Here is a 16,010-nt window from a genome sequence, read left to right on the forward strand (position 1 = left end):
GATTCATCAGACCAGGCCAACTTCCATTGCTCCATGGTCCAGTTCTGACGCTTACGGGTGCTTTCGGAGGAGGTGGACAGGGGTCAGCATGGGCACTCTAACTGGTCTGCTGCTATGCAGCCCTATATGCAGCAAGCTGGGATGCACTGTGTATTCTGACACCTATCATGGCCAGCATTAAGTTTTTCAGCAATTTGTGCTACAGTAGCTCTTCTGTGGGATCGGACCAGATGGGCTAGTCTTCACTCCCCACGCGCATCAATGAGCCTTGGGCGCCGATGACCCTGTCACCGGTTGTCCCTCCTTGAACCACTTTTGGTAAGTACTAACCACTGCATACTGGGAACACCCCACAAGACCTGCCATTTTGGAGATGCTTTGACCCAATCATCTAGCCATCACAATTTGGCCCTTGTCAAAGTCGCTCAGATCCTTACGCTTGCCCATTTGTCCTGCTTCCAACACATGAAATTCAAGAACTGACTGTTCACTTGCTGCCTAATATATCCCACCCCTTGACAAGTGCCATTATAACGATATAATCAATGTTATTCACTTCACCTGTCAGTGGTTATAATGTTGTGGCTGATCAGTGTATATCGGAAAAGGCAGATGAATCATCTGGGATTTGGCCTGTTTGAGATTATCGGATGATGACTGTCTCTAATTGGTCAATTTGCAGATGTAGCTTTTTTTGTATAGATAAATATTGCGATGTAAATCTGGGTAAAAATATAGGTTTTTCGATGCATCGCAATCTTCATTTGAATTATATTGATTTTTTAAATCAAAAGATTGATCTTTTGCTCTGTGCAAATCTGTTCAATATGAGTAAATTACTCGCATATGATACCAAATTTCGCGCTAGGCAACTAAAAATGTCTGTAATGAAGTTCAGCATCCCTTAACTGCGTGTTGAGAGTTAAAGTTTGGTTTGGTTTTGTGAAATCTGCATCCAAAGATGATCCATGCAATCCATTTGTCCTTGAATAATGTCTCTTTAAATACCCTTTCTGTTCCTTTAGTCATTTGTTGACCAAAAAAAATAAATAAATAAACTTTTAATTCTAATCACGAATAGCACAGATGTGAATAGGAGCCATTCAAGTTCTTTCTCATTAATATGCGTTTATTTACAGACGCTCTTACAGAACTACCGATTTTCTTAACGAGACAGTACCGATTTTTATCACATTTTACAAATCAATGTAATTTCTTGTAAATGGTGTAAATTAATAAATTGTAATTTGCCTAGTTAGAATGTCCCCTGTATAATTAACATCATTAGCTGGGAGATAATTTCTTTCATATGTAAGCAAAATGGACATTATAACTGAAATACCCATATGAATCAATATTTAATATAAAATCTGAATCGAATCAAGAGCTTATTAATCGGAATCGAATCGGGAAATTTGTATCAATACCCATCCCTATTGCAATTTCCAATTTTGACAGATGTTTTTCTTTATTCACATATTTTACTTTTAATAATGCCTTTTTATTGTGATTAATCACGCAGCCTTAATTCTGAGTAAATATTTGTGTCCAGTTTGTTCGTTTCATTTAAACAACTTTGTGTACATCTTATTTGCAATCATTAAATTGTATTAGATGCAGTGGACCTAAAAATATTTGGAAATTTAAGTCACTTTTAAAAATATAACAGTTTAATTGTATTAGATAACATAAAATCAAACCAGGTAGCATCTGCCAATCTCAGGACTAACTTCACTTTCCTTAATCTATTTTGTAATTCATTTTTGACTGATCAAAGGTGACTTTTAGTGGGTATGAAGTCTGTTCCCCTCAAATTCACACTAGCCACAGGTTTAGTTCATAATATTAACTATGGACATGTTCCACTAATGTTTGACAACCAGAAAGTGTCCAAATGCATTTTGTCCTCATTTTGAACAGAATATCTTTATCATTTCAAAGCAAACAAACTTATTTTTGTAAAGTGTTTTACTTGAAAAGTGTACTTGTGCTATTGTTATTTAAAATAAATGGCACTTCATTTGATATTTTGTTATCAAACTCAGTGATATTCATACATTTTTAAGAATGGCTTAAGTGTCAAAATACTTTTTTTTTTTTTTTTTATGTTATTAGCATAACATCAGAAATTAACCATTTTGCTCTCTAAAAATCAGTATCTGCATTGGCTATCAGAAAATCCATCCTACCAATAGTTTGATATGTGTGGTGTGTGCTTTAGGTGCAGGGGATGTCCTTCATTGCTGCTGTTCTCATTCTGAATTTGGAGGAAGCCGATGCCTTCATTGCCTTTGCCAACCTCCTTAACAAACCATGCCAGATGGCCTTCTTCAGAGTGGACCATGACCTGGTACACACACTCTCTCTCTCTTCATCAAACCTATTTGTGGAAGACCTGCTACAACACCAGTCAGCATTAATTCCCACCATCTGTTGACCCATTTATAGTGATTTCTTTTGCCAAAAAAACTCTGAGCCAAGAACTCCCAAAAGTTGTAGTGTTTGCAAAACTGCTGACAAAAAAATCACTTTATCTTACACACTAGATGTTGTCCTTTTCATCAAGTTTTTAAGACGGAGTCATGCTTATATCTACTTGTGTGATGTTTTGTTTTTCCAAGATGCTGAAGTATTTTGCAGCGTTTGAGGTGTTTTTTGAGGAGAATCTTCCCAAACTGTTTCAGCACTTTCAGAACAACAGCTTGACACCTGACTTTTACCTCATAGACTGGTAATTCTGTACTTTAAATTTCTGCTCTTGCTCTGCTCTGTTTGTTCCTCTCCCCTCTTAATATTTATTTTCCTTGTTTTGAAATCGGAGAGGAAAGGTAGTCTACAAGAGTAATCTTTTTACAGCAGTAACTCTTAATCGCCCCCTATCGGTTGGTAATGGCAATTCTGTCTTCCTCAATTCTTATAGCTCTAATCCTTTCATATTGAGCTGTTTAGTTTGTAGTCCTAAAAACCAGAAGTAAATTTACATTTTCGATTTTTATCATTTCTAATATTATTTTTTGTTTTTTTTTGCTGAAAGTCTGTGGCATGTGAATACATGTGCTAGTAAGAATGTTAATAATGAAATAGTGCCAACACTGCCAAAAACAACAGCAGAAAACTAGTGCCCTCAAATGACAACTGTTATGAACAACATGGCATAAAAATGGCTTTAAGCTTCAATAATTCACTGTAACTACAGCACTATGAGAATGTGCAAAGTGATTGACAGGTAGGAAGCTTCATTGACCACAGACACATTTGCTGTTTACAAGTCTAGAGCTGTTACAAAGACAGATGAGATAACGCTTATTTCATTAATATCTTCCAGGGATTGTTAAATTTTTTTGCATACATTTCCATGAAAAAAATCGCTTACAGCACCGTTATCTCATAAATTGAAAACCACTGCTCTAAGACCCCATTCGAAATTCCTGATGGATCCCATGGCGAATTAGTCTTCTAATTTAGCCTACAAATTGACATCATGACTTAAAAAGCTCTATTCTGTTATATGAGTGGAAATTCTTTTATTTTACCTGTTATAAAGAAAAGCCAGGTTAGGGTGGTTGATTATGTGTTTCTTGTTACTAGCATGATTTGTAATACTTTTGCAGACAGAATTCTCTCTTACCCCTTAAATCTCTTTCATGCTCTCAGGATCTTCACCCTGTACAGTAAGTCATTACCATTGGATGTGGCGTGTCGCGTTTGGGATGTGTTTTGCCGAGATGGAGAGGAGGCATTATTCCGGACAGGACTAGGAATTTTGAGGCTGTACCAGGAAGTTCTACTACAAATGGATTTCATCCATAGTGCACAGTTTCTTTCCCGACTGCCTGAAAACACACCTGCACACACACTCTTTTCCTGCATAGCAAACACACAGATGGTCAGTAACAACCGTCGGTGGAACCAGGTGAGATAAACGCACAAACACTCAAACTTATAAAGAGACAACATTGATTGTAAACTGATTTTTCTGATTCATGAGGTCTTAATAAGATTTGATATTAAGTAAGAATATTAGTTCCATACGTCATGGCTTGATGGAGCTGGCTTCATGTGGTCAGCTTCTGCTTTTTAATTTCTGCTCATTGATTTGACGAGAATATGTAATCTGGTAAAATTAGTTTCTGGGTAACACTTTACGATAAGGTTCTGTTTGTTAACATAAGGCAGTGCAATCTTAATGAACTAACAATAAACAATGTTTTTACTGCATCTATTTTAATCTTAGATAAAGTTATCAAAATACTATTGTTAATTGTGTGTTCATTATTAACATACAATGTAAAGGAATATTCAGGGGTCAATACAAGTTAAGCTCAATCAACAACATTAAAGTATTAGTTGACCCAAAAGTGAAAATCCTCTCATGATTTACTTACCTTTAAGCCATCCCAGATGGGTATGACTTTCCTTCTTCAGTAGAACCGAACTGAAGATTTTTATAAGCATATTTCAGCTCTTTTTGTCCATACAGTGGAAGTATACAGGTGCCATAAGTCTGCTTGCTATTTGACGGTCCAAAAGGCATATTTAGGCAGCAAAAGTAATCAAATCAAATCACTTTTATTGTCACACAACCATATACACAAGTGCAACAGTGGGTGAAAGTCTTGGGTGCAGTTCCGAGCAACATAGCAGTCATGACAGTGATGAGACATATACCAATTTACATTAAACATCAGATTTACACAACACAATTTACATATCTAATATACACAAAATTACACACAACACAATATACAAATAATAATATATAATGTACAGTATACAATACACACAATATAGAATACACATACACGCAATATAGAATACACATTATAACAATATAAATTATACAATATAAATAGTATATATAAAATATACAGTAGGTTGTATTGTACTGTATTGACATTCAGGCTGTCGGTTGATAGTCAGTTGCCAGTGTGTTGTTAAGAGAGAATATAATTTATGACAGTGCAGTGTGAGATATAAGATTAATAAAGTGCAGTGCTGATGTATATTGATTGTGAGCGATCAAGAGTTCAAATGTCTGATTGCTTGGGCGAAGAAGCTGTCATGAAGTCGGCTGGTGCGTGTCCTGATGTTGCGATGCCACCTGCCTGATGGTAGCAGTGAGAGTAGCCCATGGCTCGGGTGGCTGGAGTCTCTGATGATCCTCCGAGCTTTTTTCACACACCGCCTGGTATATATGTCCTGGAGGGAGGGAAGCTCACCTCCGATGATGTGTCTGGCAGCTCGCACCACACTTTGCAGGGCTTTGCGGTTGTGGGCGGTGCTATTGCCATACCAGGCAGCGATGCAGCCAGTCAGGATGCTCTCTACAGTGCTGGTGTAGAACCGTTTGAGGATGTGGCGGTTCATTCCAAACTTCCTCAGCCGTCTCAGGAAGAAGAGGCGCTGGTGAGCCTTCTTCACAATGGCCTCAGTGTGGACGGACCATGTGAATTCCTCAGTGATGTGGACACTGAGGAACTTGAAGCTGCTGACACTCTCCACCGGTGCTCCATTGTTGGTGATGGGGCTGTGTTCTCTGTCTTTTCTCCTGAAGTCCACCACAAGCTCCATTGTCTTGCTGACATTGAGGGAGAGGTTGTGCTCCTGACACCAGCGTGTCAGAATGTGCACTTCCTCTCTGTAGGCTGTTTCATCATTGTCAGTGATCAGACCTTCCACCATCGTATCATCAGCAAACTTAATGATGGCATTGGAGCTATGTGTTGCCACACAGTCATGTGTGTACAGGGAATACAGGAGTGAGCTGAGAACACAGCCCTGTGGGACTCCAGTGTTGAGGGTCAGTGATGAGGAGATGTTGCTGCCAATTCTAACCACCTGGCGTCTGCTTGACAGGAAGTCCAGGATCCAGCTGCACAGCGAGCTGTTTAAGCCAAGAGCCCGGAGTTTCACATCAAGCTTGGAGGGCACTATGGTGTTGAATGCTGAGCTGTAGTCTACAAACATCATTCTGACATAAGTGTTCCTTTTTTCCAGGTGGGAGAGAGCAGTGTGTAGTGCAGATGCAATGGCATCATCAGTGGAGCGGTTGTTGCAGTAAGCAAACTGAAATGGGTCCAGTGAGGGAGGCAGCACAGAGCAGATGTAATCTCTGATTAGTCTCTCAAAGCATTTGCTGATGATGGGGGTCAGAGCAACAGGACGCCAGTCATTTAAGCAAGTGATTTTGGATTGCTTTGGTACAGGCACAGTGGTGGACGTTTTGAAGCATGCGGGGACCACAGACAAGGAGAGGGAAAGGTTGAAAATGTCCGTAAAAACACAAGCCAGTTGGTTCACGCACACTCTGATGACGCAGCCCGGAATGCCGTCTGGACCCGCGGCTTTACGGATATTCACCCGTCGGAAGGATCGGGTTACATCCGCTACAGAGACGGAGAGTGAACTAACCTCTGTAGCTTCGGCCGTGAGAGCTCTCTCCGCGAGGGCGGTGTTATTTCCCTTGAAACTAGCATAAAAAGTATTTAGCTCACTGGGAGAGAGGAAGCGGTGTTCATGGCGGAGTTTTTATTCCCTTTAAAGTCCATGATGATATTAATTCCCTGCCACATGCTTCTAGAGTTGGTGGTGTTAAACTGTCCTTCAATCTTGTCCCTGTACTGGCGTTTGGCTGCTCTGATAGTTTTGCGGAGGGCATAACTGGCTTGTTTATGCTCCTCCGCGTTCCCGCAATTAAAAGCGGAGGTCTGCGAACCAAGTGCCGTGCAAACATCGCTGTTTATCCATGGCTTCTGGTTGGGGTAGATCCGTATTGTTTTGGTCGGAACAACATCCTCTACGCACTTTCTGATGAAACACGTTACGCTATCAATGTAAATCTCGATGTCATCATCAGAGGCAGACCAGAACATCTCCCTGTCCACGTGATCAAAACAGTCCTGTAGCGTAGAATCTGATTGGTCTGACCAGCACTGGATCGTTCTAAGGGTGGGTGCTTCCTGTTTCAGTTTCTGCCTGTAAGCCGGCAGAAGCAGAATGGAAGAGTGGTCCGATTTGCCAAATGGTGGGTGGGGGAGGGATTTGTAGCCATCCCGGAAAGGAGAGTAGCAATGGTCCAAAACCCGGTCCCCTTGTGTGTTGAAACTGATGTGGTGGTGGTGTTTTGGTGCGATTGATTTGAAATTGGCTTTGTTAAAGTCCCCGTTCACAATGAACGTGGCCTCAGGGTGTGCGGTTTCCTGCTCACTTATACTCCCATACAGTTCCTTGAGTGCCTGGTCTGTGTCAGCTTGTGGCTGGATGTACACAGCTGTGACAATGACCGCTGTGAATTCCCTCGGTAGCCAGAGTGGTTGACACAGAAGCATAAGAAATTCCAGATCAGGAGAGCAGCAAGACTTGATAGAATGTACGTTCCTCTGATCACACCAGTATTGTTGATCATAAAACATACACCACCACCTCTGCTTTTACCTGAGAGGTCTTTTGCTCTGTCCGCTCAGTGCACGGAGAACCCCGCTGGTTCGTTGGCTGAATCTGGAATCTCAGCAGACATCCAAGTTTACGTAAGGCAGATAATGCAGCAGTCCCTCGTCTCTCATTGGAAAGAGATCTGCACTCTCAGCTCGCAGAGCTTGTTGTCCAGAGACTGAACATTTGCCAGTAGAATACTGGGTAGCGGGGGTCGATTTGCATGACGTTTTACTCTGATGAGAACGCCGGCTCTCTTTCCCCATTTCCTTCTGCGTTTCCGTGGCCGGGCTGCCCAGACAAAGGGCTCCGCTGCCGTGTTTGTAAACAGCGGGTCGACATTGAGGAATTTGAAGTCTGGTTTACGGTGTGCAATTGCAGAACCAATGTCCAAAAGTGTTGGTCTGTCATAGACAATAAGGCAGACAACATCCAACAAAAAACAGAAGAACTGTAAACAAAACAAACAAAAAACTGCAATGTTGTTTTGGAGCTCGCAACGCAGCAGCCATACTCGGCGCCATCTTAATCGACTCTAGACTCTAGTTGACTCTAGTTGATCAATTAATGTCTTCTGAAGCAAATCGATAGGTTTGTGTAAAAAATAAATCGATAATTAAAACTGTTATCTTTAAAAATTGCTTCCTGCCAGCAGTCGACATATCAGTGATGTAAGCACAATGGCACGTTCACGCGAGAAGTTGGAAGCGCGCGCTTTGTATACAACAGAGGAAGGAACGTCATGCGAAAGTAATTTCAAACAGCAACAGGAAGCAATGATTGTTGTTTGTCAACAAAATGACTGTAAAAATGATGATTTAAACTCCTTAACAGCTCAAATAATACATTAGTTTTAAACGATGAATTAATGTAAGTGCTTTTGTAAAATTATAAGCTTCACATTTCAATCTTTTAAACCCTCTAAAAATTGGTCCAATTCACTTCCATTGTAAGTGCCTCTCTGTAACTTTGATTTTTGCTTTTTTTTTTAAAGAAAAGAACAGACGAGTCTAAATTATTTTTTTGTGGTAATCAACATTAGCTTTACTTGTATTGAAACTGGAATATTCCTTTAAATGTAAAAAATTAAATATTTGTTTGTTGAAATGTACATTAAACTAAGATTATTAAATGCGGTAAAAGTATTGTTCATTATTAGTTCATGTTAACTATTGCCTTAACTATGTTTTTAACATGTAATTACGAGTTTGACAAAGCAGAAACTCAGCGAAAGGCAGCAGCTACAGGACGGGAAGTAAAAATAATGTGAAGAAAAAAATCTCACATCTAGTTAAAATAGCCATATATTAAGAGGGTTCCTGCGGTCATGGAAAACCTGGAAATATTACAGCATTTTAAAATTGTGATTTTCAGGCCTGGAACAGTCATTTTAAATTTAATAAATCTTAATAAAATCTTAAAAGCCATGGAAATTTCTATTGTGAATAAAGGAGGTCAAGGACAGCAACTCGCTTCCAGGTTTACAACACACTTTAAATAGATCAAAATTTGAGTGGAGACAAAAAGAAAAGAGTTTTGGGGCACTTTGCTGTATATCATGGGAAAAAAGTGTGAAGGGTGAAGATGATAGTTTGCAAATCAAAGATTTGGATATTATGTTAAAACTTTTTAGAATGAAGTGAGAACAGCACTCAGAGCAGACGTTGACATCAAAACCAGACCTGCTTTGAGACTTCATAGATATTTATTCAAACAAGGAAAGTTTTGGGTTTAATACAAGTTAAATCTATGGACAGCATGGTGGTAAATCCTGTAAGCCTGAAGCCCGGGAACTTTTGCGCTATGTAAAGGATACCAAATAAAGAGCTGACTTTTGAGTTTTGGTTTTCATTGTTCTGTTTTCGAACAAGCCGTCCTCCATGTCCTGTTCATGATCAGACGTAGAGAAGACGCGATAGAATATGTGTGTCTGAACAAACAGCTTCTTCATGGTTGGAGTGACAAAGAAACATTCTCGCTCCGGTATGGTTAAAGTTCGCTCTCAGATCTGTTCCATGAGTGCTGTTGAACTTGTGCTTGGACTGCTGTCACGTCCAATTTTTTTAAATCTCCGCTATAATGCGATCTCATGCATAAGGCAGTGCAGTGATTGGAGGGGTGTTCATTCTTATGAATAATGTGGAGAAACGCTCCAGTTTGAATTGTGGACACATACTCTCTAACGAATCACATCTCAGAATTTACGCATATACCTCACATTTGTGATGATGCTTTGTCTTTCGTTTTTAAACCAGAAGCACAAAATGTCTCAAAAAAACAAAACATTAACCACTTTCTCATTAGAATTACACATAATGAGTGCTATCATTGAGATGTGCAATGTGTATATAAATGTTAACATCACTGAAAACAAAGTATTTGTTTGGGGGTTTCATGACCCTTTAAAAAAAGATGTTGGATTGTTCAGCTGAGAATTAATCAGAAAATTCTAGATTGTTGCCCAGCCCTGATTCATAAAAGAGTTCCTCATGGGTTCCTCTCCCTTTCTCCTGCAGGTCTTCTCTGCTCTGATGAAAGATGGACTCAAAGAAACTGACAAAATCAGCAGCAGCCCTGCCTTTAGAACCTAACAACTTACAGCTAACTCTCTCAGAAGAGGTGATGACACCATTGTTTCTATGATGATGTTTCTGAGACTTACAGAAGATGAAGTCATCTCACAGCACTTTGGCCTCTGCAGTGTGTCTTGAGGAGGACCAGAACGTCTGAGGGACAAAGCTCAGGCTCAGAGACAATGTGCTGACTGGACTGTTTGAAGAATCTCATAATGGACCTGTCCCCTGTGGAGCGGACATTTATTCACTTGCACTTGCGAGTGTGTTTGTGCGCGTTTGTGATAGAATGAGTTTGAGAGAGAGAATAAGTTAAATGTCAGGTTACCGTATAATGTGCCAAATTTGTTAATGTTACTATTGTAATGTTGTGACTATAAGAAAACAAACTATTCAGAACAAATTACACATACATACACAGGGGCCAGAGCCACATGAAACGAATACTCCATGCCAGCTGATGTGAACCAGCAGTAGGCCCTCTGCAACGCATACACAGTCTAAACCTGTGGTAGCCTTTCATTTGCACAAACCAAATTGGTCCGTTTATGTGTTATGAATTCAGCCTGTTTGCTTTTTTTTTTTCTCTCTTCATAGAGCAATCGACACCTATGGTGATATTTCTGTAACCCTGACAGATGTATTCTCTGAGAACAGTCATACAATTTTGCTTCTGAAATAAATTTATCTCATTTTGAAGTTTAGATATTTTACCTTTTTTTTTTTTTCAGTGTAGTCACTCAAGACTTTGAGAATTTATGCTTCAGTTATCAAAATAATCAGCCACATGCCTTTGAATAAATGGTTTGCACACATGTACACACTAATCAGCCAGCAAACAAGAGATCAGCTTTCAACTGTTGCATCTTCCACTACACTCCAAATGAATGAACATGTCCAGATTTTTTTTTTTCTAGTTAAAGTCTTTGTTTATTTTAATTTAAGAATTATGCATATTTTCTTTTTTATCTTCCTCGATGTACAGTTTTTTTTTTTTACATAACAGTTGGTAATGTACATTTCTGTCGTGAGGGCTCTTGAGTAGATGTGAAAAAAGAAATCTCAGTATTGGACTCCTGCTTTGTCTTCCTGTCTTTTTGTTAGATTTTCTTACATTTACACTTGTTTTTTTGTTTTTTTTAGAGAGAGAATTAAACATTACATGTTATGCAGCATTTTAATTTGGAAGGTGCTAAACATGAGGACAGCATGTTTTTGAGTGCCATTTGTAGATCATTGGAAAATACAATGGGGTTCAAAAGTACACTAAAAATCTGGGATTGAATTGAAAATTTAAACCTTGATAAAAAGTTTTAGTATTCTGAAAATTTTAAAGTTAAGAAATAGTAAAGATTCTGCACTATTTCATGGTCACTAATCAAATAAGCTCATTTGTGACATTTAGCATGTTAACTGTTCTAGAAAAGTCAGTTCTCTTTCTAACATTCTTTCGGTATTTCACCATGGGAATTTGCCTCAGGCGTATCGGACACCGGAAGCAATGATGTCTTTAAGCTGTCAGACCAATCGCAGCAGTGATAAAGGAGCCCCACCTCCCTATATAATGGGGCTTTTCCACTGCACAGTACAGCTCGACTCGACTTTGCTCTGCTCGCTTTTTGGGGGTTTTCCACTGTGGATAGTACCTGGTACTTTTTTTAGTACCACCTCGGAGTTCCAAGCCAGCCGAACAGATACTAAATGTGACGTCAAAACCCTGCAGGTCACTGATTGGTCAGAGAGAATCGTCACTACCTGCGTTACTGGACTTGCGACACGGGACATCAACCCGCTAGTTTTAAAGTTAGCAACAGCGATAGCAGTATCATTTGTTCACGTGACTTTCGAATTGTAAAAAGAAATGGCTGTGCACAAAACCATGGTGTGGTCAATAAACAAGGTGCAGATGTTCCTCTCGTTAGTAGCCGAGGAGAGGATTCAACGAGAGCTGGATGGGGCGACACGAAACTAAAAAGTCTTTCAGGAAGTGTCTCAGCAGCTGTTGGCCGCACACGGCTACAGTGTAGGGAAAAGTTTTTAAAAAAAACTTAAAAGTGATTACAGAACCATCAAGGACCACAACAGCCGGAGTGGTTCAAACAGAAGAAAGTGGAAGTGGTTCGACCAGATGGACGCTATCTATGGCAACAGTCCGGCAAGCAATGGGAGGGAGAGTGCCCTGGACTGTTTATGGAGTCCACGATTGAGGATGGTACATTTTGTTACGTTAACTCTATATTCTGCTTGAAAGCTTCACTTTATTTAGTTATATCCTCCATTGCTCCTTTGTTGTGTGTTTGTGTCACGTTTAAGATGATGTCACGGCAGTAGAGCCGGCACAACTATTACGATCAGCCTATAATCCCACACACGTTGAGGCTGCATTAAACTGCAGTGGAAAAACAAGCTCAGAAAAGTAAAGCGAGTCGAGTTGAACCGTAACGTGCAGTGGAAAAGTGCCATAAGACACTGCCACAGGTCTCTTCTTCATTCTCGTTCTCTTCCCCGTGAAGATTATTGGAAGCTATCCTCAGCAGGGCTTGCAAGGAGTGGTCACTAAACAGTTCGTTAGACGAGCCGTTTAGGTACGTCGCAGAGTGCAGCTTTTTTCTTTTGCAAATATATTCACTGTCGAAGTGAATATACTTTTCTGCTGTGTTGATATTGTTTCTCCGGGCGTAAACCAGTGTCAAGGCAGGTTTACGTATTTTTTCGGTAGAGTTAAAATCAGTTATAGCTTCTACCCTCTCCTGCACATCGTGGTGGTGTGGGAGATCAGCTGGTCTTATCACATTAAGGAGAGATCCAGGGATTAACACAGAATCGAGTGGTACGTTGTGGTGAACTGGCTCTGTGTTCTTGAGCTCAGGTTTTTGTAATGGTGACTGTGAGCTCACCGATCGGCGGAGCAAAGGAGAAGGATCCCTCTCGTCCATGCACGTGTGGATCTAAGATCTCGCCCAAGGATTCCCACCCACTCTGTATCATCTGTCCCATGGTCAGACATGCGCAGGCTGCACTTGCTAATCCCGAGTGTTGCCCGCACTGTTCCCAGTTCGTACGGTGAATTTTGGAAAGGAGGGTGCGGGTCGCGGTGTCGAATAATGGGGATCCCTGTTTTTCTCTGCCACCTGCGCTGTTCCTGCAGCTGGGGCGATTTAATGGACGAAGTTTCCACTGATCTGCCTCCCCTCTTTGAATCTGCCCCTTTGGCAGGGGACAGGGAAGAGGATCATGATGATGATCGTCTTTTGGAGGATGATGGCGAGGAGGATGATGCAATTCTCTCCGCTCATTCTTGGCCAGGCAGCGCGATGGACGCATCCCCCTCTGCTGTCCAGGGAGAGCTGGGCCTGGTTGAAATGTGTAGATGGGTGGCAGCCAAACTTTCCATTCACTGGCCGCAGGTCAAGGTGCAAAGAGAGACCTGTATGATGGTAAACTGCTGCCGTCTCTTGCTGCCCCGGTAAAACATTGGTTCCTGCTGTCCCAGTGTGCATCATGGAGATGCAACGTTTTTGGGACAAGCCGTTTTCTCACAGAGCGCCTGTTAAAGGTTTCTCTAGGCTGGATGTGCACGGGATGGATGATCTAGGGATGTCCAGCCCCCCTCCAGTTGAGGCATCAGTGGTGAATCACCTCCACCCCGACCATTGGGCAGCCTTTTCGTCTGCTCCCCCTTCATTGCCGGGACAGACGGAGAGATTGTCGGCCTCCATTTATCAGAAGATCTACCGATCTTCAGCCTGAGCCGTAAGGGCTCTTAATGCCACCACGCTCCTCACAGCGTATCAGGCCAAGTTGATGGAGTAGATGGGGTGGAATATTGACACCGGGTCGCTGGACGCGGCATTGTGGGAGGAGATCTGTGTCATTGCTGATCTCAATCTGCGCATGTCAAGAGGAGCTGCCCAGAACTGCGGCCGCAGCATAGGCCTCACCGTAGTGGACAAACAGGCTCTTTGGCTGGGTTTGTCTGAGAGAGAGAAGACTGACTTCCTGGACGCCCCAGTGGAACCGAAAGCCCAGATCATTTATTCTACCATGCCTTTATACCCCTGTGTCTGTAGTTTTAATGCAAAGGAGCTGCTGCTCCCCACACCCCTTTCTGGAAGTGGGCTGTGCCTTTCCTGCTGGTGCCATGGATACCCCTGCGACAACAAAATTATAAATAACACGGAGAACACACTAAGTCTATCATCTTACTGTATTGCTCAAAACAAAGGTCGAGTTATGAAATATGAAAAACAGCTATAGTTGTCGAAAATACCACTATCGTTTCATAATCGTTTTTGAAATAATGACCGGTTTTATTACACGGAAAATCTTCATTGACCACTCAAGCAGGACTGTGGATGATGCCAATCAGTTTATATCATAACCGAAACAGAGCTACAGCTTCATTGTTATGGAATAAGGTAGTTAGGGACTAGTTGCTACATTACACAAAGCACAGTGTTTTCACAACAAGCATTTTTCGCACAACTGCAAACAAGCAAATTCAGAAAGCCAAACTGCAAACATCAAAAAAGTATAAAGTGCGAAACTTACGACTTGCAAATTGAAGTTGGGTCATGGAGAGTTGGTATCAATCCATCCTTGATCCTTAGCTTTGAAGCAAATCCAGACATGTGTTGACCATCGTTGATGAAGCAGTCCGAGTTAGCACAAGCGGCTCTAGCGAGAAGATAAATATGGTGGACTGTGTGATGCTCGCTCAGGTTTTAATGAGGGCGGATCTAAACTACTGGGCGGATCTCTTCGCCAGCCGTGGGCAGTACCTTTCCCCTTTTGATGTCATAAGGGGCTGCAAACCTGAACAGCTTGGAGACACTGTTTTTTATTGATGGGGAAAGAAACGAGGGGATGGTCTTTTACCATATTTTGTGGTTGTCTACACACACTGGGGACATATAATTATGTTCAAAGAAATTGAAAAAGTGGATTTGGCATAATATGTCCCCTTTAAAACGCAGGGTGACAGTGACATCAGAGGGGATGTTCGCTCTCCGTCACTGAAGAATCCCTGCTTTCCTTCACGGGGGAATCCCTGTGAGGATGGTCTCTCTGAGGAAAGTGGTGACGACAGATGCGTCACTCACAGGTTGGGGCGCGGTGTGCGAAGACAGAATAGTGAATGGGGTTTGTCCCGCATCACTAGGCAATGTGCACATAAAGGTTCTGGAGTTACTGACAGTGTTTCTAGCATTGAAGCACTTTGCACTGTTCCTTCAAAGCCACGATGTCCAAGTCTGATCGGACAATATGACAACAGTGGCATACATAAACAGACAAGGGGCCACGCCTTCACAGCGACTTCACAGCTTGGCACAAAAGCTGACTGTGTGGAGCGATGCGCGCTTTCTCTCATTGCGGGCGACGCACGTTACGGGAGTGATGAATATGGGGGCGGGTCTCCTGTCAGGGGAAATCCTCTGTATGGAGAGTGGAAGCTTCACCCTCAGGTGGTGAGTCAGCTATGGGAGAGATATGGGCGAGCTGCCATAGATCTCTTCGCATCGCACAAAAACGTTCAGGGCCCTCTGTTCTTCTCTCTGGCGAGAGACAGTGCTCCTATGGGTGTAGAAATAGCATTTTAGCTTAGCATAAAGCTAAATGTTCACATGACAATTACACAAGGTTTATTTCTATTTCTGTTGCTCCAAACTCGCTTCAAACTTACTTCTCTGTCTGCTTGTATGCATGTAACATAATAAGTGAGTGTTTCACCGCTGTTCAAATGCTCTTTGGATTGTATCATTTATATGGATAAATGTTTTCCAACTGAATAGACTAAATATTAAATGGATCAAATTACAATAAAATGCAAAGTAATCTCTTCAGTAATCAAAATACTTTTTGAATGTAATGTTCTGATTGCTAATGATTTAAATTGTAACTGTAGTGGAATAAACTTACTAATATTTTGTATTTTAAATACGTAATCCTGTTACTCCCAAACCCTGTCTATAGGTCCATACAATGCAAGTGAATCAGGCCTTTTAC

The 16,010-nt window shown here is 41.4% G+C and overlaps 1 protein-coding gene across 1 annotated transcript in view; it reads left to right on the forward strand.

Moving 5' to 3' along the window:
• The window catches only part of LOC127455549 (TBC1 domain family member 12-like), a 38,741-nt gene extending 23,781 nt beyond the window's left edge, over window positions 1-14,960 (forward strand). Inside the window, exons 10-13 of the mRNA XM_051723540.1 lie at window positions 2,222-2,350; window positions 2,622-2,731; window positions 3,655-3,913; window positions 9,948-14,960. Of these exons, the coding sequence (XP_051579500.1) occupies window positions 2,222-2,350; window positions 2,622-2,731; window positions 3,655-3,913; window positions 9,948-10,022 (573 nt within the window). The 3' untranslated portion in view covers window positions 10,023-14,960. The remainder of the gene's footprint in view (window positions 1-2,221; window positions 2,351-2,621; window positions 2,732-3,654; window positions 3,914-9,947) is intronic.
• Window positions 14,961-16,010: the final 1,050 nt, after the last annotated feature.

The sequence above is a fragment of the Myxocyprinus asiaticus genome, chromosome 17, assembly GCF_019703515.2.
Source record: "Myxocyprinus asiaticus isolate MX2 ecotype Aquarium Trade chromosome 17, UBuf_Myxa_2, whole genome shotgun sequence".
Classification (NCBI taxonomy): Eukaryota; Metazoa; Chordata; class Actinopteri; order Cypriniformes; family Catostomidae; genus Myxocyprinus; species Myxocyprinus asiaticus.